General features: G+C 45.3%; 1 protein-coding gene across 2 annotated transcripts in view; it reads right to left on the reverse strand.

The window, feature by feature from the left end:
- The window catches only part of LOC115463664 (zinc finger protein 678-like), a 109868-nt gene that overhangs the window by 39725 nt on the left and 45352 nt on the right, over positions 1-24791 (reverse strand). For both annotated transcript variants that reach the window (XM_030194371.1, XM_030194370.1), the window contains exons 4-6: positions 15252-15378; positions 12886-12969; positions 12529-12642 (exon numbers count right to left, since the gene is read on the reverse strand). In XM_030194371.1, coding sequence (XP_030050231.1) covers positions 12529-12642; positions 12886-12969; positions 15252-15378 — 325 coding nt within the window. The remainder of the gene's footprint in view (positions 1-12528; positions 12643-12885; positions 12970-15251; positions 15379-24791) is intronic.

Below are 24791 nucleotides of genomic sequence, written 5' to 3' on the forward strand. Positions count from 1 at the left end.
ATGGGTTTGTTAACGACAATAACACATCATCTGCAAACAATGCGATTTTGTATTCCTGCCCCTTTACCTCCACCCCAGTTACATTCACGTTCTCCCGGATGGCAGCAGCCAATGGCTCCATTGTCAAGGCAAACAGCATTGGGGACAACGGGCATCCCTGTCGGGTGCCCCTCCCCAGCGAGAACGTCCCCGAGTTCCCTCCGTTAATCCTAACACATGCCTGCGGTCGTGTATAGAGCGATTGGGTCCAAGCTCTAAATAAGGGCCCTATCCCGAGCCCGTGCAGGACCCTATCCAGGAATCCCCAATGGACTCGGTCGAAGGCCTTCTCCGCATCCAGCCCCAACAGAACCAACGGACAGGTCCTCGACCGAGCCCAATGCATCAAGTCCAGAGTTCTACGCACATTGTCCATGGCCTGTCTCTTTGGCACAAATCCCACCTGGTCTGGGTGAATCAAGGTAGGTAAGAACCTCCCCAGCCGATTGGCAAGGACTTTTGCCAGAATTTTAACATCCGTATTTAAAATTGATATGGGGCGGTAGGAAGCACAGTCCGCTCCATCTTTCTGAGGTTTAGGTATTACTGCCACCCAGGCTTCTAACATAGTCCTAGGCAGTGCCTGCCCATCCCTAACTGAGTTAATAACCAATGTTAAGCAGGGCGCCAACTCTCGTGCGAATTTCTTGAAGAACTCATTAGTAAAGCCGTCCAGGCCTGGTGTCTTGCCCGTTGGCAAGTCCCTAATAACCTGCAATACTTCTTTTAGTTGCACTGGGTCATCCAGTTCTTTTTTCTGCTTTTCGGATAATACAGCCAGCCCTCTATCTGCTAGATATTGGTCTATCCCCCCCACCTGTACGGCAGCATCTTCTCTATACAGAGACTCGTAGAACTGAGCAAAGCGTTCTCTAATTTGGGCAGATTTATACAGCATTGTACCATTCTCAGCTTTCACTCGCATAATATGTCTATCAGCTCTCATCTTTCTCAATTTCCGAGCCAACAATCTCCCTGGCTTATTAGTCCCTTCATAATACACCTGTTTCAATCGTGCATGCACAAACTTCAGGCTCTCCTCATGCAGCGCAGTCAGTTCCAATCTCACATCTTGTAACTTACGGTAATCAGCCACCCTACCCGATGTCCTGTATTTAGATTCTAGGTCCCCAATGAGATCCATACATTTCAACAAGCGCTCTCTATGGATCCTATTTCTATGACTGGCACATTTAATAAAATATCCTCGTGCCACCGCCTTAAAGGCATCCCACACGGTACTCAAAGCTGGCCCCGAATCCATATTTATTTCAAAATACTCCTTCAGGACCGGAAGGAAATCCGCTACAATCTGAGGATCCTGCAACAGGCAATTATTAAATGACCACCTGCAATCTCTTCGCTCTCCCTCTAACGAAGGAACCACAACCCACGCCGGAGCGTGGTCTGAGATTGTAATATGTCCAATAGCGGATTCCCCCCCCCCCCTCCGAGAGGGTTCTGTCCAGAAAGACATAGTCTAGTCTCGAATAAGACAGGTGCGCTTGGGAATAAAAAGTGTAGTCTCGCCCCCTCGGATGACACTCTCGCCACCAATCACACAGACCCATTTCTTCTACTAAGTTCCGCAAAGCTTGGGAAATGTTGTAATCAGCTTTAGTAGGAGATGCTGACCTGTCCAGACCAGGTTGCATGGTTGCATTGAAATCTCCCGCCATGAATACGATTGCAATTCCCTATGGAGATGTCTAAAAAACCCCTCCTGGTTTTCATTAGGGGCGTAGATATTGGCCAGAGTAAACTCCTCCCTCTCAAGCTGCACATGCAGAAAGAGATAGCGCCCCGCTACATCTCTCTTCAAGTGGAGAACCTGTACCTGGATATCTTTATGAAACAAAATAGCAACTCCTCTTTTTTTCCCCCCTTTAACATCAGAAGCACAGTATACCCCTGGGTACATTTTAGATGCCAATAGCCCCTCATGCTTTGGTAACATATGCGTTTCCTGTAAAAACACCACCTTCGGGCACATTAAGCGTAACTCACGCTGAAGGGCGTGGCGTTTGTATGGGGAATTGAGCCCTTTTACATTGTAAGTAAGTATCTTAAAATCAGACATTAAACTTGTTCAATAAATCATTCCTATAAAACAGTGTATGAGGAACATTCAAACCTTCTAGTGTCAGACCCTTCTTACCCCTTCTCCGGATTCTCCCCAAGTAGTATAGTTCTTGACCCCCCATCCTATACTTCATAGTACATTCATTCCCTAGTGAACAATCCTCCCCATCCCCCCCTATACTCCCTCCCTCCCATCTCCCCCTTCCCAGGAAACCACTAGCGAGGTTCTTAGTCCCTCGACTAGGAATATAGAAGGAAGAGCCCATTAACCCAAACAGCTACCCAAGACCCCCTCCCCCATCCCCCCTCACTTCTTACCCCTGCTTTTTACGCTATAATCCCTCCTCAATGTTACAGAACTTTCGCCCCTGTGAAAGTGGTTCATCTTTTTCCAATATTACTTTTACATAATTCAAGTTATCCCATTCCCAGCACTCTTACTTATATAGTCATACTTAACATATACAAATTTATACGACTCTCCACTGCAACGCACAGCACGAGCTCATTTTATTACTTCAGGTGCCTGTTCGAGTCTTTTTCCCCTTGCCCTGGACTCGCTGCCATTTCTGCAGCTTAGCTTGCGTGATCGGATCCAGTTCAGTTGGTGGGCCTTCTGTGGACACCAGTTCCTCGGTTCTTAGTATCTTCCACACTTCTTCCAGGGTCCGGGTTCGGTACATACGTCCACCTGTAGTGAAGCAAAGGGCAAATGGAAAAGCCCATCTGTAGGGGATTTTATTCTTTGTTAATACTTCCAGTGCTGGTTTCATCACTTTCCTCAGGGACAAAGTGTGAGCAGACAAGTCCTGAAAGACTTTAATTTGTGCATCATTATACTCAATGTGCTGTACTTGGCGCGCTTTCTGTAGCAACTGTTCCTTTATGGTGAAAGTGGTAAAGCAGACCACAATGTCCCGTGGTCTATTGTCTGTCCGTCTCCCCAATGCTCTGTGTGCGCGCTCAAATGTAATATCTAGAGAGTCTATCAGCTTGCTACAAAGCAGCTTTACGATGGCGCCAACATCTTCATGGTCCCCCACCTCCGGGACTCCATGAAAACGCAGGTTGTTACGACGCCCTCGATTTTCCAAGTCGTCCAATTTAAGCTGCATTTCAGCATAGGAGGTGAGTATTTTCGAAATACGGGTTTCAGTCTCGATCAATTTTTCTGCGTTCTCGTCCACCCGCACCTCCAACTCTTCCACGCGGCCTCCCATCTCCCGGAGATCTACGCTCAACCCGTCCATCTTTTCTAGGATTTCCTCCTTTGACGCTTTGATTTCTTTGCGGATCTCCATTAAAAATCGCGTTAAGTCTTTGGGCAATCCCCGCTTACCGGTTGATTTTCCCGATTCGCACAGGGAGGGAGCGGAGTCCGAGTCAGAATGTGAGGCGGGTGCAGACGAAAGCACATGGCGCCGCGTGGTCCGGAGCGCTGGCTTCTCCAAAGTGTGTTCACTCTCCTTCCGAGACGCCGCCATTTATTTCAGCAGGGAGTGTCGCTTTAGATTCCACACACCACGAGGTACGTTGCAATAGCTAATTTAGTTCGTCAAACAAGCAGAGGAACGCTGTTATTGCTCAGTTACGGAGGATGGCAACGGAGCTAGCTCTCTAGGCAGCCATTCAGGTCCGTGACGTCACTTCCTTCCGAAAGCTTTTAGTTTTAATTGGTGAAAGAAACATTTAGGGATTGGCAGTGGCAATGCCAGAAACAAGTATAAAGTTTTTGGTAAAATCATCATTATTATTATTATTAACATTTGTATAGCGCTACCAGACACATGCAGCGCTGAACATCCAACATACAATCTAAAAATAAGACAGACAAAACAATTAAGGACAAGGGAAGCACTGGATGAGAAGGAACAAGGGGAGGGCAAATCGAGTAGTGGCTAGGAGTCAAAAGCAGTGGTGAAAAGGTGGGTTTTTAGCATAGATTTGAAAACAGGTAGAGATGGAGCTAGACGTATAGACTCAGGAAGTCTATTCCAGGCATAAGGTGCAGCGAGGGAAAAGGAATGAAGTCTGGAATTAGCAGTAGAGGAGAAGGGGGACGACAAGAGAGATTTGTCCAGTGAGCAGAGTTCACGGGGAGGAATGTAGGGAGAGATGAGAGTGGAGAGGTAATAGGGGGCTGCAGAATAGATGCATTTAAAAGTCAGTAAGAGAAGTTTGAACTGTATGCGGAAGCGGACAGGGAGCCAGTAAAGTGACTTGAGGAGTGGGCTAGTGTGGGTATAACGATTTTATAAGTCGTGCTGCAGAATTGTGGACAGACTGGAGAGGAGAGAGATAGACCAGTGAGAAGTAAGTTGCAATAATCCAAGCGAGAGGTGACAAGAGTTTGGATAAGGGTTCTGGTAGCGTATTCAGAAAGGAAGGGGCGAATTTTGCTAATGTTATAGATAAAGAAACTACAGGTTTTGGCGATCTGTTGAATATGCGCAGAGAAGAAGAGAGAGGAATCAAAGATGACTCCAAGTTTACGAGCCGAGGAGACAGGGAGGATGTGAGAGCCATTAACAGAGATAGAGAAAGGGGGAAGAGGGGAGGTGGGTTTAGGGGGAAAAATGAGAAGTTCAGTTTTAGTCATGTTTAGCTTCAGATGGCATTGAGACATCCAAGCAGCAATGTCAGACAAGCAGAATGAAATTTTGTCCTGGATTACAGTTGTGATTTCAGGGGTGGAGATGTAGATCTGAGAGTCATCTGCATAGAGATGGTATTGAAAGCCATGAGATGAAATCAGGGTACCAAGGGAAGAGGTATAGATGGAGAAAAGGAGGTGTCCAAGGACAGAACCCTGGGGGACACCAACTGAAAGCAGGATGGAAGTTGAAGAGGAACCGCCAGAGTGAACACTGAAAGTGTGAAGTGAGAGGTAAGAGGAGAATCCAATCGAGGACAGCGTATCTAGGAGTATGGTGTGGACAACAGTGTCGAAGGCAGCAGGTAGGTCAAGAAGGATAAGGATAGAATACAGACCTCTGGATTTAGCTAGCAGCAGGTCATTAGAGACCTTGGTAAGTGCAGTTTCAGTAGAGTGAAGAGGGCAGAAACCAGATTGGAGTGGGTCAAGAATAGGTTGAGAAGAAAGGAAATCAAGACAGCGGTGGTGAACAGCGCGTTCAAGTAATTTGGAGAGGAAAGGAAGAAGGGAGATGGGGCGATAGTTGGAGGGACAGGTAGGGTCAAGTGAGGGTTTTTTAAGGAGTGGAGTGACAATAGCATGTTTGAAGGCCATAGGAACAGTTGCAGTGGAGAGTGAAAGATTAAGGATGTGACAGATGACAGGGGTGATAGTAGGAGAGATAGTGCTAAGTAGATGAGTGGGGATGGGATCAGATGAACAGGTAGTACATTTAGAGGAGGAAAGAAGAAGGGCAGTTTCCTCAGTAGAAATGTCAGAGAAGGAGGAAAAAGAAGGAGAGGAAGGAGAGTAGGGGGTGTGGATTAAGGGAGAGAGAGGTGTGGGGGGGGGGGAGGGTTGGATGAAATTTTAAGGTTAATCTTACGGATTTTATCGTGGAAGTGCTCAGCTAGGGTCTGAGGAGAAAGAGAAGGGGGAATTGGGGACGAAGGCACTTTGAGAAGAGAGTTCAGTGTGGTGAAGAGAAGTCGAGGGTTAGAGCCAAGGGAATTTGTCAATTGGGTGAAGTAATCCTGTTTGGCCTGCTTGTATTCTACCTAACCAGGAAAGCTTCATCCCTTCCCTGAAATAGTTCCCGCAGCTTAGTAGGAAAGTTTGCCTCATATAAGCCCTGTATTGTAGGTGTCAGGTTAACTCCTAAGTAGGGAACGCGTAGTCCACCTAAAGGGGAACTGCTGTTGTAGGCTTTGTGTAATCTCAGGTGATAGACATAGACCCAAAATTTCCAACTTAAGTCATATTGATCTGAAAGCCTGACAAATAACCAAATTGTTGAAGACTTCGCATCACCACCGATAAAGAGTTCTGAAGGTTAGTTAATGTCAATAAAATGTAATCTGCAAGTAACATGATTTTATGCTCCTCTGGTCCTATGCAAATGCCCTGTATAAATGACTGAGCTCTAATTACTTGAGCTAATGGCTCAACAGTATGGGCAAACAATAGGGGGGAGAAAGCACACCCCTGACATGTCCCACGCCCCAGCGAAAAGGCATCCGATCAAGCCCCATTAATAACCAATGAGGCTTCCTATTTGTTTTAGAAGTATTTCCATGTAATTTCATTGAGTGTTCTCTGGTCTTTGTACTGTTTGAGAGTGAAAAATTGATAAACTTCTACCCATTCTACACCATTCAGGATTTTATAGATCTCAATCATATCCCCCCTTAGCCGTCTCTTTTTCAAACTGAATTCAGATACTATTTTCGTCTCCACCTTAAGGCTTTGAGTCATCATGTGCCATTTATTTGACAACTGTTCTATAACAATTCCAGCACTCAAAAGATTCACTTTAAGGATATTAAACAAACAATGTTCCTTTTCAATTGCTCAAGGAAATGAAAATAAATTCCCGTACAGCTTAGGTTGATGACAGATACCAGTATTTTTAGGAAACAGTTAAAACATTTTTATTATAAATAGTTTTGGTAAAATCAAAATAAATTCTGCCACAGCTTTGGGACTGAGTGAATACCTGGTCATGATAGGGATTTATGAGTAATGAAGATATCTATATCTAAATTTGCCAGTTTATTTTGAGTTTATGCAAACTGTTTTTTATTACTTTATTTTATGTTTTTTAGATTAATTTGGAGATGTTATTGCATTCTTGATTTTAGATTGTTTTGTCTGTTTTTAGTTATTTTGTGTTATGATGCAGTATTATGAAAGTTCTACTGTACAGAGACTTGTGGATTGTGACCATCTACCAGCAGGTGGAGATAGAAAGCATTAAACTGAGCTCTATCATACAGGATGGTATGCTCCTTGGTCAACCAGTATTCCCCATAAAAAAGCAGAAGGAGAATCAGGGAAAACAAGGAAGTAAATAGAACTCCTTTCTCACAGCCAGATCAGAATCTGATTATCAAGCAGAATCCAGAAGGCTAAACAGATAGAGAAGAAAAATGAGAAAATGAGTACATCAGAAAGGGAGGGACCCTGGATTAATCTGCTGAACTAAAGGAAAGAAAATTATCAAGTAAGACATCATTTTTCCTTTCTTGTCATCAACAGCAGATAAATCTAGAGACCTGTGGGATGTAGCAAAGCGGCCCTCATTAGGGTGGGACAGTGAAAGGTGAGAAGCGAAAGATACAAGGGATGCCACAGAGCCATCTGTCACTCGGAGGTGGAAAGCCTGTGAAACAAAGTAACAGTATGACTCAAAGGAAGATAACCTTCGCCCACAGAGATGAGAACCAAAAGCTGTGAAAGAAAAGTGCTGTGCGCCACTGTCAACATAGAGACACATGTCTCACCCAGAAGATGGGTAGGGCCCCACCACACAGACACGGGCAACCAATCCAGGAAGAGGACAGACCACACCAGCCACAGGGCAGTGTGTCACCTATAATGAGGGACCGGCATACCGTAACTGAGCAAGGCAGTGAAGCCCAGTGGAGGCAAGAGCCACCAATCGCAAGAAAACTCCAAAACCTACTCTGCACAGTGCTAGGTCAACCAAGTAGCACTGGAGCAGAGGGTCCTGAGCCAAGCCAAAGATGAGCCATACTGCCCATAATGGGGTGGTGGGCTGTACTCAAAGAAAGGGCAGAACAGCACCTGTAGAGAAGGCGGCGCAGCCTAATGTCAACAATGGGGCTGTGAACACAGGCAGAGCTACGAAGCACCCAGCAAACTGTACCAGTGCTCCATAGTCTGTGCTGGAGCTGCACTCCACCCCAGGACAGAAGACATTCCTCTCCAGCAGAGCCAGAGCTGGGCCTTATTGCCAGAGCTAAGACGTACCCCGACCTAGGGGAATATGAGGGGCACTGTCAAAATAAGATAGCACCCAATCCTCAAAGACAGAGCTGCGCCCAAGTATCCCAGCTGGAGCAGAAATTCCTGTAGGAATGAAACTGCCTTGCCTACAGCTACAAACAGCGAGAATCTGAGCAGCACTAACCGAAAGGCTATGCTCCACATACCAAGATGAAGACGAGGCCTACAACAGCGAGGAAGGTGAGAACAACAGACAGATGAATCTGCACTTTACCTACAGGAAGAAGCTGCATATCGAGAGGAATCCGTGCTCTCCATGCAGCGCTGAAACCGTGCTTTACATCTACAGGAAAAGTAGTGCTCAAGAGAAATAGAAAGAGCAGTGCTGTACATGCCCAAGTTTAACCTGAGTCCACCCCCAAAGATGAAGCGACACCCTTCCTACAGCGAGAGAGCTGCGTTCCACATTCAGGGACTGAGCTGCCCTCCACAGCCAGCGACAGCAGTGAGTACTCACCCAGAGACGGAAAGTGCACAATCCTCTGAAAAGAAGTTGCGCCCAGAGACTGAATTGCGCCCAACATCCCAATATTGAATTGAGTCGGACACCTAGAAAGGGGGCCACGCACCAGAGCCGGGGTGCGCCCCATATCCAGTGATGGAAAGATGTCCTACATCCAAAAGAAGTAGACGAGCTCCAGAACCAGCGACAAGAGTAGCGCCCAACATGCAAAAATGGAGTTGCGCCCTACATCCGTCCCACATTCTGAAATGGGGCTGTGTCCTACCTCCCGAGATGGAGCTATGCCATATATCCAGAGATGGAGCTGGACTCTATATCTAGAGGTGGAGAAGTGCTCCAGAGCCAGAAATGAAGCTGTGCACCATAATCAGAGACAGAGGTGTGCTCCCCATCCAGTGATGGAGCTATGCATAAGCAGAGATGGAGGTATGCTCCCCATCCAGAGATGGAGCCGTGCTCTATGTTCAGAGATGGAAGTGAGCTCTAAATCCAGGGATGGAGCTGTGTTCTATATGCCAACACAGTAGGACGCCTAAGGGCAGGACTGGTAAACTGGCACTAGCAGTCCAATTCACTACAGTAGAGACCTGAGCCATAAGCGCTAAACGGGCAAGAACAGCAATGAAGAAGCTGCACCCAGAGGATTCTTGGGAAATAAGTTGCCCGGAGAAAAGCAAGCTCCCTCCCCGATGGTAGGGCTATGACTCCCTATCCCTATCCTGCTTATAATCGAACGAGAAAAACGCCTATATTGCGACCCAAATCGGGAGATGGGCGTCTTTCTCCCGTGGGCGCCCAAATCATATAATCGAAAGCAGATTTTGGGTGTTTCCAACTGCAATCCATCGCGGAAACGGGTAAAGTTGACGGGGGCATGTCGGAGGCGTGGTGAAGGCGGAACTGGGGCGTGGTTATCGGCCGAGGAGAGATGGGCATCTTTAGCTGATAATCGAAAAAAAGGCGTTTTTACGTGATTTTGGGTCACTTTTTGTGGACCCTTTTTTTTCACGAACAAGTCCCAAAAAAGTGCCCCAACTGACCAGATGACCTCCCCGGACTCCCCCAGTGGTCACTAACCCCCTCCCACCAAAAAAAAACCACTTTACAAACTTTTTTTCCAGCCTGTATGCCAGCCTCAAATGCCGTACCCACCTCCATGACAGCAGAATGTGTTCTATCCTGTAACAGCCTTTCCCTGGTTCTGATGTGGCTCTCGGGTGAGTGTGACACCTTTTCTGTTATGCGCACTGCAGAGTCACATCAGCAATGCATTGTGGTGGGTGTAGGGTATTGGGCTCCATGATTCCACTAGCTTGTGTTAAATGCTCATGATGTTGGTAGTTGGTAGGCTCTACTCCCATAGTGCTTTTCCCCCTGCTTACTGGGTCAGAGTGTGCCCTGTTTTGTTTCCGGTAGTCCATGAGATAGTGGCCATTTTTGTAAGCCAGTTTTAGATCCCTTTCACGTGTTAGCCACGTTACAGAACTTAGTTCTTACCTTGAATGTGGCTGAAAGAGGGCATTGTACACCATTCTGCCAGCTCGGACCTACTGCTCATCTCAGTACCAGGGAGACTCGTTGCCAGTGGGGCACAACCTCTGATCTGCAGTTAACTGTGAATAAGCGTGCTTATTCCAATAAAGGACATTTTCGGAGAGATTAGTCTTCAGGTATCAACTGGTATGCCAATGTTATATAGCAGCAACAGGTCCTAGAGGCCTGCGTGTATGCAGGTCCCTGGTGCACTTTTAGTGGGTACCGCAGTGCACTTCAGCCAGGTGGACCCAGGCCCATCCCCCCCCTACCTGTAACACTTGTGCTGGTAAATGGGAGGCCTCAAAAACCCACTGTACCCACATGTAGGTGCCTCCTTCACCCCTAAGAGCTATGGTAGTGTTGTACATTTGTGGGTAGTGGGTTTTGGGGGAGGGGGGTTGGGTGCTCAGCACCCGTGGTAAGGGAAATATGCATGTGGGAGCTGTTTCTGAAGTCCACCGCACTGACCTCTAGGGTGCCCAGTTGGTGTCCTGGCATATCAGGGGGGCCAGTGTACTACGAATCCTGGCCCCTCCCATGACCAAATAGCTCGGATTAGGACATTTTTGAGCTGGGTGTTTTTAGTTTCCATTATCGCTAAAAAAAACAAACGCCCAGCTGAAAAACGTCCATTTTTTCGAAAATACGGTCTGTCCCGCCTCTTCACGTACCCGTTTTCGGACATAGACGCCCATGGAGATAGGCATTCACATTCGATTATGCCCCTCTATGTCTCAACCTTTGTTACAACCCAAAGATAGAAAACCTCCAAGAAGGGCAATGGATGCTCTGGAGTTGTCCCCTGGAACAGAGCCCTAAGAGTACTGGTGACACAGAGGCCATGGGCCCAAATGAGGAAAGAAACACTGCTGCTGCAGACTGTAAGACAGCCCGTGTCCGAGCAGGGCACAATGGGCTGCAGGTGTAGCCACCATAGTGCAGCATAGGCAAAGTGAACAAGCAGCTGAAAATCAGCCAGAAGAAGGTGGATGCTCATGCTGCATCCCCCCAAAGACTGCATGGAAGGCCCATGCAAGGAGGGCTGACAAGGAGAATGCAGCCAGTCAGGTGCGAGTAGTACCCTCCTGCCTGGAAGAACTTGCAAGCAACTAGACAAGTCACCAATACACTATCAGGGCCACAAACTGATTCAAGACATATGACACAGAAAACAAGCGCCAATAACTGCTGGTCTTGAGGAAGCAATGAAAGAAAGCCGGAATGAAACACGAGCCGTAGTAGACGGCTCGCCTGCGGATCACATAAAATAACCGCACTAAGTGCTGAGAGAGTTACATATAGCCCTCAGGTTCCCAGAAAAGCAAGGTGCATCAGAAACCGAGGTACGGAACTACAATACATATGCCCTGTCTGGTATTCGGTGGTGCCTCTTATTTTATTTTTTTTTTAATTCAGGCAACAACTATGATATCTAAAAAAAAAAAAAAAACAAGTGATGCTCCAGAGTTGCCAAACTTCACAGCATAGAACTGTCCACACAGTAACCCACCACTTGCAAGGTAAGCAGATACTGTATTCAGAGGATCCTTGGTTGCCAAACATCTGCCCTGGCACCCCCACTGAAAGGTCCCGAGTAAGAGCGAGAGGCCTGGCAGCTCAAAATAAGCTGGCACCAGAAGGACCTGGTGTCACGGTGCCCGCAAGGCAGCCAGGGCGCCACCCTCCATGAAAACTGGTGCCAACCGTGAGTGGAACAGAATAGGCCAGAAGAGAAAGGAGTCCAAGGGACCTATCCCGAAGAAGGCCAGACCCAAATAATGGCACAAATTTTGGCTAGAAGTGGGAAACTAAAATGTCCGCTGCCATAGGAAAAGCGCGCCAAAAAACACTCACGTAGGGACTGAACGGTCCCTGCCAGTGCCTGGACCAAATCTGAAAGCAATAGGCACAGCACTCATCTTATTACATCTATTGTATCATTACTTGCTCCAGAAACCCGAAGAGTGGAGAAAACAAAGGCAGTACTCACAATCTCAGCGTGCAACTTCCTCACCATCACCATTCCATACATGGCTGAATGAAACACTGCCAAGGAACAGGGAAACCCCTCACTCCCACATAAAGCCGATGCAGTAGAACTGCTCTCCTCCATATCTCTCTTTGTTGTTGTAGATGTGAGGAAGGAGAAGGAAGAGGCAGGAGCTGGGGGATGGGACCTGGCACCACCAGGTGTACCCCTAGAACAGGCAAACACAGTGTCTAGACGCCCCCCCCGACTCAACTGAACCGGGAAACCCACAACAGGAATAAAACAGAAAATGAGACCAGGAGCTTGTGAGAGACCATCCATCTGCCTGCTGGAGATAGAGAATACTGGGTGACAAAGGAGCATACCATCCTATATCACAAAGTTTAGTTTAATGCTCTCTTTCTCCACCTGCTGGTAGACAGCCACAACCCTCAAGTCTCTGGAATCATCTGAGGTTATGAAAAGAAAACTTACTTGTTACAGAAGGGTGAGTCTGTTCAAGTGTCTCCGATTCAGAAGGATCCATGAAGGAGAGATCTTTCTCTTGTTTAATACTCACTGAGAATACAGAAGTCACAATCGGAAAGCCTGTTATGAAAAAACACATACCACAGACTCAAAATTATACAAGTCAAACTATGCAGCAGTTAAACAATTGTAATGGAATAAGAACAACACTGTTCATTAGGCCATTAAGGAGGTACAAACTAGCAAAAAAAAAAAAAAAAAGCAACAGGGAATATATTTTAACTCTCCAAATATTTGATGTCAACAACTCATTTCATGTGATCTGAAAATGCAGAGCCTTATAAATCCAAAACATTTACTTACTCTTGGTAGGGTCATCTGGGTTTTCTTTTTCCTCGTCTTCCTTTTTAATCTTGAATATAACATCAGGATTAACAATTGAATAACCTGTCAATAAGATGGTGGAAAATTACATTTAAACTGTATTTACAGAATCCACAGGGCGGTTCCATCTGTTTCCTGTTCTGATGGAGCAGTGTGTGAGTGTGTACATGGAGGTGTGTGTATATATATGTGTTTGTCTTGTATATCTTGGACTGTGTGTATTTGTCTGACAAAGCTTGGAGAGAAAAGGCAGCTGTGGCCTACAACTAGATTAAATTAAAAACTGGTACAAATATTTTCTTTATGACCTTCCAAGGTGGAGGCACTGTGGGTGCCAATCTTCTCTGTGATATCTGGTTACCATTTGGAGAGGTTACATGTTGTACAATATAGCTGACTGGTGTGCAGCTGACATGTCATGAACATATACACAAGTTGTAGTTCTCAGCAAGAAATCTGAAAGGTGAGAGTTTCCAAGATGGTGCTGTGAATAGACGCACCTGTGTTTGCTCCTGGAGGCTGCTGTGTTTGTGAGTTTCTCTCGGTGCCTCGGTAGCCTCGTTAACCATGGGGAAGCGGAGGGGGAAGGTAAAGGAATTTCCCTCGGTTCCTGTGACCTCCTCAACGATGAAACAAACAACCCTGCAATTTCCCAGGCAGCAACCAGGTCCTCAGGGAACTTCGACCCCCACTGCAGCTCTCGGCCCTTCGGAGTCGATTGAGAGTGGAAACGGGGCTTCCTTGAGCCCTGTGGAGCGAATTGCACCTCCCCAGCCTGGAAGAGAGTTGCTGGCTGTTCAAACAGAGACAGACGCCGAAGTGGCTCAGCTGGTCCTGTCTGAGGGAGTGACTGCAGCAACGGAGATAGATTCTCAACTTCGGGAAACATTACTACAACAGGCTTCAAAGGTATTGTGTCAAGCTATTGTTTCCAAGTTAGCTCGGGCTGATAGTCTACCTCAATCTCTTCCTGTGGCTAGTGGAGTGATTAGACCAGCAATTGTGACACTGGAGTCACTATGGGATATGGTTTACAATATCCAAACCTCTATGCAAACTACTTTAAAGCAGAATTCTTCTGATATTGAAGTTCTTTCTGAGGCTGCCCTGCTTCAAGCACAAGTGACTGCAGAGCAAACCCAGAAATTGGAATGTGTGGATATCAAAATTCAAGAAATGGGATCTATAGAAACAGCTCTGGTTAAAGACAATAATTTCCTACATAAACGACTTGAATACCTTGAAAATCAGACTAAAAGGCTTAACCTTAGGTTTCTTAATTTTCCCAAATCGCCGTTAATTTCTCCTTTGGAGATGGTTAAAAAATATTTGGTGGACATCCTGGGAATGGACAAGGACTCACTCCCTCCCATTACACGGGCTTATTACATCGGGAGTACTGGAGTGGAGGTGGGAAACCCCCCCCCCCCCCCCCCCCGTAATAGGGGAGGGAATGAATCTTACCTCATTCCTAGAAAGCTAATTAGAAATAGTTACTCAGAGGTTAACTCTGCTTGCCACTTTCGCGTTGGAGCCTGATAGGAATGCCGTACTACGGCTTTCATTGAGACACTTAGAAAATCTGTTTTTGGGCTCAAAGGTCCATATCTTTCCAGATCTCTCACGGCCTACACAGATGAGACGAAGGGCCTTTTTGGAACTTCGCCCCAGGGTGGTGGCATTGGGAGCAAATTTTGTTTTGCGATTTCCTTGTTTTTGTAATGTGATGCTTGAGGGTAAACATTTTCAGTTTGTAGATCCAAAACAGTTGAAAGAGTTTATTGATGCAAGAGTTGATGTGAATATAGTAAACCTTCCCTAATTTAGCAGGCTGGGGTCTGAACCAGAGGAAGCATCTATTGATTATTAATTTTTGTATTTTTTTTCTTTTTTAATTTCCTTAATCTTGGAATCAAATTTCTTTAACTTGTGGACAAATGGGCTGTAAAGATATATACTTATCATTTTTGTTTCCTAATGTTAAATAATGCCGATTGCATATTCACTTTATGTGGTGATATATTGGAAAATTTAAATAATAACAAAAAAAAAAAAAAAAAGAAATCTGAAAGGTGAATCCTCTCTCTGGTTTTCTAAGCTAAATTATTTTGTATACAAAAGGTAGACGGACTCCACTTGGTCTTACATGAAGTATCCAGTTTGAGGTCTACATTTTATCTTACTGAACAGTGCAACAGTGAGGTATTTCATTGGCACCTGTTGGATATTCGATGGTATCTGAAGCCAGGTTCTAAATTTTAGATCCCATGGGATCTGGGACTGGGGATTTTTCCACTGATAATTCCATGTGCCTCTGCCATAGATGACAGAGAAGACATATTTACCTCGTGACATGAGGTTGTCATGAATCTCTTTAATGACCGTCTTGTAAAGCTCCTTCTGCCATTCCCCCAAAATGTCCCACTCCACTTCCAAGAAATATACAGAGACATCATTGAATGTGATCGACACCTGGAATATCAAAATAGGACTCCTTAAGTTGTTCCATTATTTTTTTCATTTCATTTTTTCCTGCCTATCAACATACTTCTAGGTAGTTTACAATAAAAATGCATAATAGTTCACATAAAAACAAAACAATAACAGAAACTATCATGGGTAAGCAGATCCAAAACAGAAAAATCTATCTTTATTAAAAAAAAAAAAGGACTTCCGGTGACGTCATGAGCTAGGAAGCAGCACACTCCCGAAGCTCCGAGACCCCGACTCCACTAAATCTTAATTATTGTACGCTAAACTTCTGCAACGCGTTTCCATTATATGGAAAAATATCTTAAAACGCCGCTGGCTGATATGGTGCAAAAATCCGCGAGGAAAGATAAGAGCAAAGTGAGTAGCGGAGAGACTAAGATGACGGAAGAAATCGTGGCGCCAGGGCCCATAATTACAGATTCCCAATTATCACAACTAACTCAAGCGATCAAAAGGGCCTGGGAACCGAAGTGGATAGCGTTAAACAATAAACTGGAGACATACCAGACAGCGCTGGACGGTTTGGGAATCCGAGTGAGTGATTTGGAGACCAGGGTTTTGGCGGTTGAAGACGACTCCCGCGTGTATGGCCCGGACATTGCAAACCTGCGCCAACAACTGGTGGAACAACGAAACTTATTGGACGACTACGAAAATCGAGCACGTAGGAACAATATTCGTATTGTTGGACTGGACGAAGCATTACCTGAGCGCAACCTTGAAACGTGGTTAGAAACATGGCTCTCTAAGGAACTAGCCCTCACAGACACAATGGGCCCAATTGTGATAGAAAGGGCGCACCGCGTGGGCTGAAGAGCGGAAGATCAAAACCGACCACGTGTGGTCATCGCGAAGATATTAAATTACCGCCACAAAATTGAAATACTCCAAGGTTTTAAACTCAAACGAGATGCTTTAAAGCATAACAACAGGAATGTCTTGATATTTCAGGATTACTCTACAATTGTGCAAGAAAAACAAAAACAATTCCACGCCCTCTGTTCATCTTTGGTGCAGAAGAAGGTTCGCTTTAGGTTGCAATATCCAGCTCAGTTAAAAATTTTTGTGCAAGACAAATGGCAGACATTCCTTAAAGTGGCAGACGCCAAAAAGTGCTTAATAGAGAACAAGGTACTTGACGCTGTCTGACCTGGACTTAATTGAGGACCAGAGGATCGCCTTGCAGAAAATAGGATGTATAAGTTCTTTATGAGAAAAGTATGTATAATAGTCTGTTACTTTGCGGAGTTTGGGGTCTCTAGTGTTTACTGGGGTCACAGTTTCACCGCCTGGCTTGACTAGGGGGATGAAAGTGGGTGATTGTATTGTTGGGGAGCTAAGGGGGTGGGAAGGGGGAGGGGGAATTAGAGGGGGGAGAAGCCCACTACAAATAATAAATATTGGGACCTTGCTACTAATCCAGCACATGACGCAAATACAAGTGAGGCAGGTAGAGATCCAGATTGTAATGGTTCTCCATATGCTTGTTATAGGACAAAGCCCGAAGGTTAGAGATGATAGGATTACAGATGTGATTTAAAGATATGCCACTCAGAGTAATAACATGGAATGTAGGGGTATAACATCCCCCATGAAGCGGAATAAAATTCTGACGGCTCTTAAAAGACACCGGGCTGATGTTGCCTGTTTACAGGAAACATGCCTTAGCGATGAGGAACACGCAAAATTACAAAGATCATGGGTGGGAGAATGTTATGCGGTGGCTGCTAAGGGGCGAAGGGGAGGAGTGGCGATGCTTTTTCGAAAAGGTTTAGCGTGTAAGGTATCTGTGGTGGAGAAAGGGAAGCAGGGTCAATCCATTATACTACGGGTATGGGTACAAGGTATGGAATTATGCTGGTGGGAGTGTATGACCCTAATGATTATGATCGAGAGTTTCTCCGGGCTCTGGGGAGCAGGTGCCTTCAGCATAAAATAGATAAGATCTTAGCTCTTGGGGACTTCAACTTAGTCTTAGACCCAAAAGAAGACTCTTCAAATCCGACTTCGACACACTATTCTGGTCAAAGGGCGGGAGAGTTGCCAATGTTTGTAAAAACTTTGAATTTAGTGGATGTGTGGAGGGGTTGCATCCCGGTGACCGGGACTATACATACAGATCCAGAGCCCACGGTACCTTAGCGAGATTAGACTATATATTACTAGAGAGGTCTATGTTTTCACAGGTGCGGGCAGCTTGCATAGGGCCGGAGGAGATATCAGACCACGCCTTGGTGTGGATCGATCTGGAGGCGCCCGGAGATAGCGTTGGGGGGCAGGATGGAGATACCCAGCATATCTCTATAAGGAACCCCACTTTCAGGAATACTTAGCAAGTAGATGGAACGAGTATGCATATCATAATGGGGAACATGCGCAAACAGATCCTACTTTATTTTGGTCTGCATCGAAAGCAGTCCTCAGAGGGGATATTGCTTACTGTAATCTAAGAAAGAAGCGCCGCGCTGCGCACATATTACAACTGGAAAAGCAGCTGGCTAAAGTCAAGCGCACCCATATGCATAGACCCACACCACATACTTTAGAGAACTTGAAAGCAGTACAAATTACTTTGAATACCTTACTTTATGAAAATGAGACTAGATCATCGATATATTATAAATACAAGCTACAACGCTTTGGGAATAGGGCGGGGCGCCTGCTGACTAGAGTAATAAAGAACTGGGGGGGACCCCGGGTGGTGGCTGCCCTACGGGATGAGAGAGGCAGACTTACTGTAATGCAAAAAGAAATTGGGCAAATTTTCACCAGATACTATGCCTCGCTCTACTCGTCTGATGCACCGCCAAATGACAGCCTGGTACAAGATTACTTAGCAAAGGCGGGGCTCTCAACATTGTCAACCGAGGAATTAGCTGCCCTTAATGCCCCACTGAATTTAAATGAGCTACAACAGGCAATCAAAGGGTTAAAGCAGCGCTCCGCACCAGGCCCTGATGGCTGCAGAGGGGAATATTATAAAACACTGCCCCAGGAGGCACAAGTAGCACTGCTGGAATATTATGAAGAGGTGATAGCGAAAGGGGTGTTTCCGAGATATGCAAACTCGGCCTTAATTGCGTTAATACCTAAGCCGGGAAAGCCATTGAATAGAGCTGAGGACTTTAGGCCAATATCATTAATAAATGTTGATATTAAACTGTTGGCAGGGATACTTGCAAAAAGACTAGCACAGTACTTACCGAAATTGATTAGCACAGAACAAGTAGGATTTGTGCGAAATAGGCAGGCAACACATAACGTCCGTCGCTTATTGTTGGCAATGTCGAGCTGTCAAGAAAGGAAGGACCCATCAGTAGTCGTGAGTATGGATGCCGAAAAGGCGTTCGACAGGGTGGGATGGGGATACTTATTCCAGACTGTGAATGCGATGGGGATTACGGGCTGGTTCGTACAGGCAGTTAAAATGCTTTACAGTAGGCCAGGAGCAAGTTTGCTTGTAAATGGGATAAGAGAGAAAGAGTTTGAGATTATGAGGGGAACCAGGCAGGGCTGTCCCCTCTCCCCCGCCTTGTTTGTGATGTCCCTAGAGCCACTACTACGTACACTAATGAACCATGAAACTATTTCAGGGGTGTCAGTGGCGGACCAGACTGTAAAGGTGTTGCCTTTGCTGATGACCTATTGTTAACAATAACGGATCCGCCTAGCTCCATGGAAACATTGTTAAAAGAAATAGAGAGATTTGGTAGGATTGCGGGCTTTAAGCTAAATCTATCCAAGTCGTCAGCTCTGGAGGTGGTGCGGGGAGAACACCAAGGTTGGTAAAATAAATTCTCCCTCACCTGGGAAGAGAGTTTCATTAAATATTTGGGAGTGCGCATCCCTGCAGATCTTACACAATTATATGAACTTAATCTGCAAAAGCTGCTTAGTGAAACTAAACTGAGGTTACAAGCTTGGAGCGCACTCCCTGTGTCCTTGCTGGGGAGGATTGCACTGTTTAACATGGTCATTGCCCCGAGATGGATTTATATATTCCAAACAGTCCCATTGTACTTGAGAAGGAGGGATGAGCGACTTTTGAACCAGCATTTACAACAGTTCTTTTGGAAGGGGAAAAAAGCTCGCCTCCCAATTTCTTCTTAAAGTATGCCAGTGGAATATGGGGGGCTGGGACTTTTAAATATACGGTTTTTGAATATCGCTAGTGGCATGAGCCACATAAATGACTGGTATAGGCACACAAGTGACTATACCAATACATCCATGGAGCTGGGCTTAACTCCGGGGATTCATTTTAGTTATTATTTGCATAGCACCGGTACACCCATGCCAAATATCCTGAAATATTCTGGGATCATGAACACTGCGAAAGCAGTTTGGGGATGGGTGTGCCGCTTGCATCATTTCTCGACAAAGATAACACCTTATTTAACTATATGTGATAATCCCGCCTTTGTCCCGGGACAATTATATAATGTCTTTCGGAGGTGGAAAGGTAAAGGAATTGTGTACCTGCTCCAAGTGGTGACTAGAGAGGGCCATATTAGACCATTCTCTGACCTACAGGAAGAATATGCTCTGCCAGACAGGGATCACTTTTATTATGGACAATTAAAGCACTATATATCATCCCTGCCATGGACATCATTGACAGAGGACGTGCAGGAGGAGCTCTCGACGGCCTTTTCGCTGGAGTCGCAGCAAAAGGTGCCTATGTCATATCATCATAGACACATACGAGAAACAGCCCTGGAGTTAGAATATCACAGACTGGCGCAACACTGGTCAACAGATTTGCAGGATACAATTACAGCACAGCAGTTGAAAACTCATATCTTGCAGATAAGACGAGTTACAGACTTAGCAGTACACTGGGAATTACAATATAAGATGGCTTTACATTTGCACATCCCACCGAAGAGAGCATTTTATATGGGACTATCACCCTGGGGGGAATGTCCAAAGTGTGGCGCTGATGGAGCAACTTTAGGTCACACGTATTGGTCCTGCGTGGGTATCCAGAAGTTCTGGAAACAGATTATACTTTATGTGACCAAGATGTGGGGTCAGCTGTGGCACTACGACTTGTCTTTGCTCTTTGGACAACCTAAGCTGGGGACAAGGCCTAGAAAAGGATACACTTCATTTGCATTGCGAGCGATAATTGTTGGCAAGCAAACAATATTATCTGAATGGATGTCATATCGGTATCCTACATGGCAACAGTGGCGGACTCGCATGGTACTTTTGTTGCGTATGGAACGTATGGCCATAACAGATCTTGATTCAAAGATGGGTGAAAAGTTTCAACAGAGATGGCATCCATTTTGGGATACTATGACACCTGCAGCACGTAGTTATCTCCTAAACTTTTGAAACCTTTTACATTGTAGGAAAAGATAGAGAAAGTTGGGCTGGGGCTGGAACAGGGCGGGTGAGGGGAGGGCATGGAGATTCAGGGGAATGGAGACAGAAAATGTGATGTGTTGTTAATTGTTATGTTGTCTCAGCAGATGAATGTATTGCACATGAAATAGGGGAGGGAGGAGTGGAAACAATAAAAAGAAATAACTCAAGGTGTGTGAGAATGTTGAAGGATTGAAGTTGTATTTTAGAAAGTCTGTATACACATGCTTTCGATTCTGTTATTGTTCTGTTCAATAAAAACGATTTAAACATTAAAAAAAAAAATCTATACCACACTGCAACTTCAAGGGTAAACTGTTCAACAGTTGTGTACGTCATAGTGAAAACACATGTAACCTCATGAAAGTTTTACGTATCACAGCACTAACAGGAACAGTCAATAGTCACTGATAGCAGGAACAAAGAGTTCTAGAAGGAAGATAATCACTCACCAAACAATCAGTAACATATACTTTCAGGCTTATTTTCGAAAGAGAAGGACGCCCATCTTTCGACATAAATCGGAAGATGGGCATCCTTCTCCCTGGGTCGCCCAAATCGGCATAATCGAAAGCTGATTTTGGGAGTCCCCAACTGCTTTCCATCGCGAGGATGACCAAAGTTCCTGGGGGTGTTCAGAGGTGTAGCGAAGGCGGGATTTGGGCGTGCCTAACACATGGGCATCGTCGACCCATAATCGAAAATAAAGGGCGTCCCTGACAAGCACTTGGACAACTTTACTTGGTCCTTTTTTTTGTTACGACCAAGCCATGAAAAGGTGCCTGAACTGACCAGATGACCACCTTACTCCCCCAGTAGTCACTAAACCCCTCCCACCCTCAAAAACAAAATAGTTTAAAAATATTTTTTGCCCTCTATGCCAGCTACAAATGTCATACTCAGGTCCATCGCAGCAGTATGCAGGTCCCTGGAGCAGTTTTAGTTGGTGCAGGGCATTTCAGGCAGGCAGACCAGGCCCACCCCCCACCTGTTACACTTGTGGTGTTAAATATGAGCCCTCCAAAATCCACCACAAACCCACTGTACCCACATGTAGGTGCCCCCCTTCACCCGTAAGGGCTATGGTAGTGGTATACAGCTGTGGGTAGTGGGTTTTGGGGGTGCTCAGCACACAAGGTAAGGGAGCTATGTACCTGGGAGCTTTTTCTGAAGTCCACTGCAGTGCCCCCTAGGGTGCCTGGTTGGCGTCCAGGCATGTCAGGGAGACCAGTGCACTACGAATGCTGGCTCCTCCCATGACCAAAGGGCTTACAAATTTGGTCGTTTCTGAGATGGGCGTCCTTAGTTTCCATTATCGCCGAAAATCAGAAACGACCAAGTCTAAGGATGACCATCTCGAGGGACAACCTAAATGTCAAGATTTGAGCGTCCCCGACCGTATTATCAAAACGAAAGATGGACGCCCATCTTGTTTCGATAATACGGGCTTCCCCGCCCCTTCGCTGGGACGACCTGCGAGGACATTCTCAGGAAAATTTGTGCGCCCCTTTCGATTATGCCCATCTTTGTGTACTATCTTACAAATCAGACACTCATTGAAATAGTGTGTCATTTTTATAGGTAGCCAATTCAGCTCCCTCAGAATAGGAGAACTTTGCACTAAAAGGGCAAGTGTATAATCTAGGCTCCTGCATGTGGAAATGTCTAGAATGTTAGCACTTACGGGGTGGGGCTCCCTCTTATGTGTGTAACTTACAGAAAGCTAAGTTATGTGCCTCCATGCCTCATTTAGGTGCCTCCACTTACGCCAGCTCTACGGCTGGTATAAAACTGTGGATGCTTAGATGTTATGTGCACCAATATCGTGTCAACCTAGTATTCTATAACGCAACCTCCAAAACATCCATATCCAGAAATCAGGCAACGTGAATATTAAATATTACAATAATTAAATGAAGGTAAAATCAACAATTCAGTCAACCAGCAAAAATCATCTGTTTCTATGACATACTGAGAACAAAGCAGCAAGTGAAGTTTAAAATAAAAGACACCACGTACAAATCTTAATGAAGACATCAAGTAAGTCAGCAAAATGTCAGCACAGAGTCAATTCCTTGATAACGGATTTGATTCTGAATTGGAACAGGCTCAAGAAAAGAAGGCAAAGACAAAAAGAGTGGAAGAGAATACAACCATCACCCCACTCTTTTCCAAAGTAATTGTTAGGCCATTTTGAGCACATCAAGCTGAAATTTCACTAAAATGCAGAATTAACTGTGACTGATAAGGGCCAAGAGACTTAGAAAAAGGCAAAATCAATAAAGTAGCATCAGCGTAAAATTGAAAAACAATACTGTTTGTCACAAAAGATCACATAAAGGGGACATACAGATATTAAGTATTAAGCAGAGAGTGCAGAACCCTGACGGACTCCCCCCTTCCCCAACTGAACCAATGTGACACTTCCTGAGGAAAACATATTTGAAGGAGACAACCTTCTAAAAAGGAGGCAAACCACTGTAAAACTGTCCCATCTATACTTATAGCTTGTGTTCTAAGAGAACGTGAAATAATACTGAGTCAAAGCATCTGAGATGCCAAGAAACACATATTTCCGTAATTGACTTTGCCATATGACCTCTATCTGTGAAATCATGTCTACAGTAAATTTTAGTGCAAAGAGAGCCCTGTACCCTCAACTATCTAGTATTTTGAATAGATTGCCTGGTTCCCAGTTAACACAGTAGAAATCTCAACATGCTGGCTAATTCAACAGCTGGAAGGAGGAGCAGTAGGAATTGGCACATGTGCATCAGAGATTTTGGCCTGTATGGGATGAAACAAGAGGCGGCAGCAATGAGGGAAGAGAGGCTGGTGGATTTGTATCTAAACACAAGAAAGTGGAAAGAGCTGGGGTCAGCCCTGGAGAGAGCAGAGTGTAAGTATGTGTGAGAGACAGAGAGAGTCTAAGATTGTATGTATGTGTGTGCATTGCTGCTATTATCAAGCTTTAATCTGTTAGAAAGGATAGAGATGACAGAAAAAGGGAGAGAAATTTGTCACACCACAGGGTATTTTCATCAGCAAATGATTCACTTTATACAACAACTAGTAAAAAAAAGCCCGTTTCTCACTGAAATGAAACGGGCGCTAGCAAGGTAATCACCTTCTGCCATTAATGTTTTTTTTTTTTTATGTTTCAACAATTTTTATTGAAGGAACCAACAGTTTGACAATCCAACAGTAATATACACAACACAAGTATATCCGAACAACCAAAATTTAGCATAACTCCACATGTCCCAACAAAACTTTTTCATCTTCTCCCCCCCTGGTACCCCATCCTAATTCCCCCTCCCAAAACTACTTGAAGTTCCCAGCTTTGCCAGCCAAAAAGAGAAAGCAGATTCAACACTACTCATTTGCCATTGCGCAACCCCCCACCCAAATATACCCCATGAAATAACCAACACTACCCAACTTCATCAATCTCTACATTATCCAAAGACAATATAAACTGCCCAACCTCCCCTCCCGTTCCCCCCAAGATATCAAACCCCTCAATAAACCCCCCCCCATCCACCCTCCCGTCCCCATTTCTCCGGCGAACACCCCCCTTTCTTCCCCCCCACAACCCCTACCTCCCAATCAAATATTCACACCCCGATCCCCCTGTAGCCTACCCTCCCACCCCAACCCCTTACCCTCACCTACTGGTGCTACCCAAAACCTTCCTCTAATTATAACCCATTAACCACCAAGCTCCTCCCCCTGGGGGACAAAATCGACAAGCATGGGCCCCAGAGCTTCAAAAACCCCACCCTCCGTTTGGCAGAACCTCTGGCCTCCTGTGCCTCCCACACCATCAATTGATGCAACATGTTCCTCCAATGCCAAAAAGCTGGGGGGCAATCAGATACCCAACCTAGCAAAATACATTTTCGCGCAAGCAAAAGGGAAAATTAGGTTCTTACCATGATAATTTTCTTTCCTTTAGTCATAGCAGATGAAGCCATTACGTATGGGTTGTGTCCATCAACCAGCAGGGGGAGATAGAG

Source organism: Microcaecilia unicolor, chromosome 2, assembly GCF_901765095.1.
Source record: "Microcaecilia unicolor chromosome 2, aMicUni1.1, whole genome shotgun sequence".
Classification (NCBI taxonomy): domain Eukaryota; kingdom Metazoa; phylum Chordata; class Amphibia; order Gymnophiona; family Siphonopidae; genus Microcaecilia; species Microcaecilia unicolor.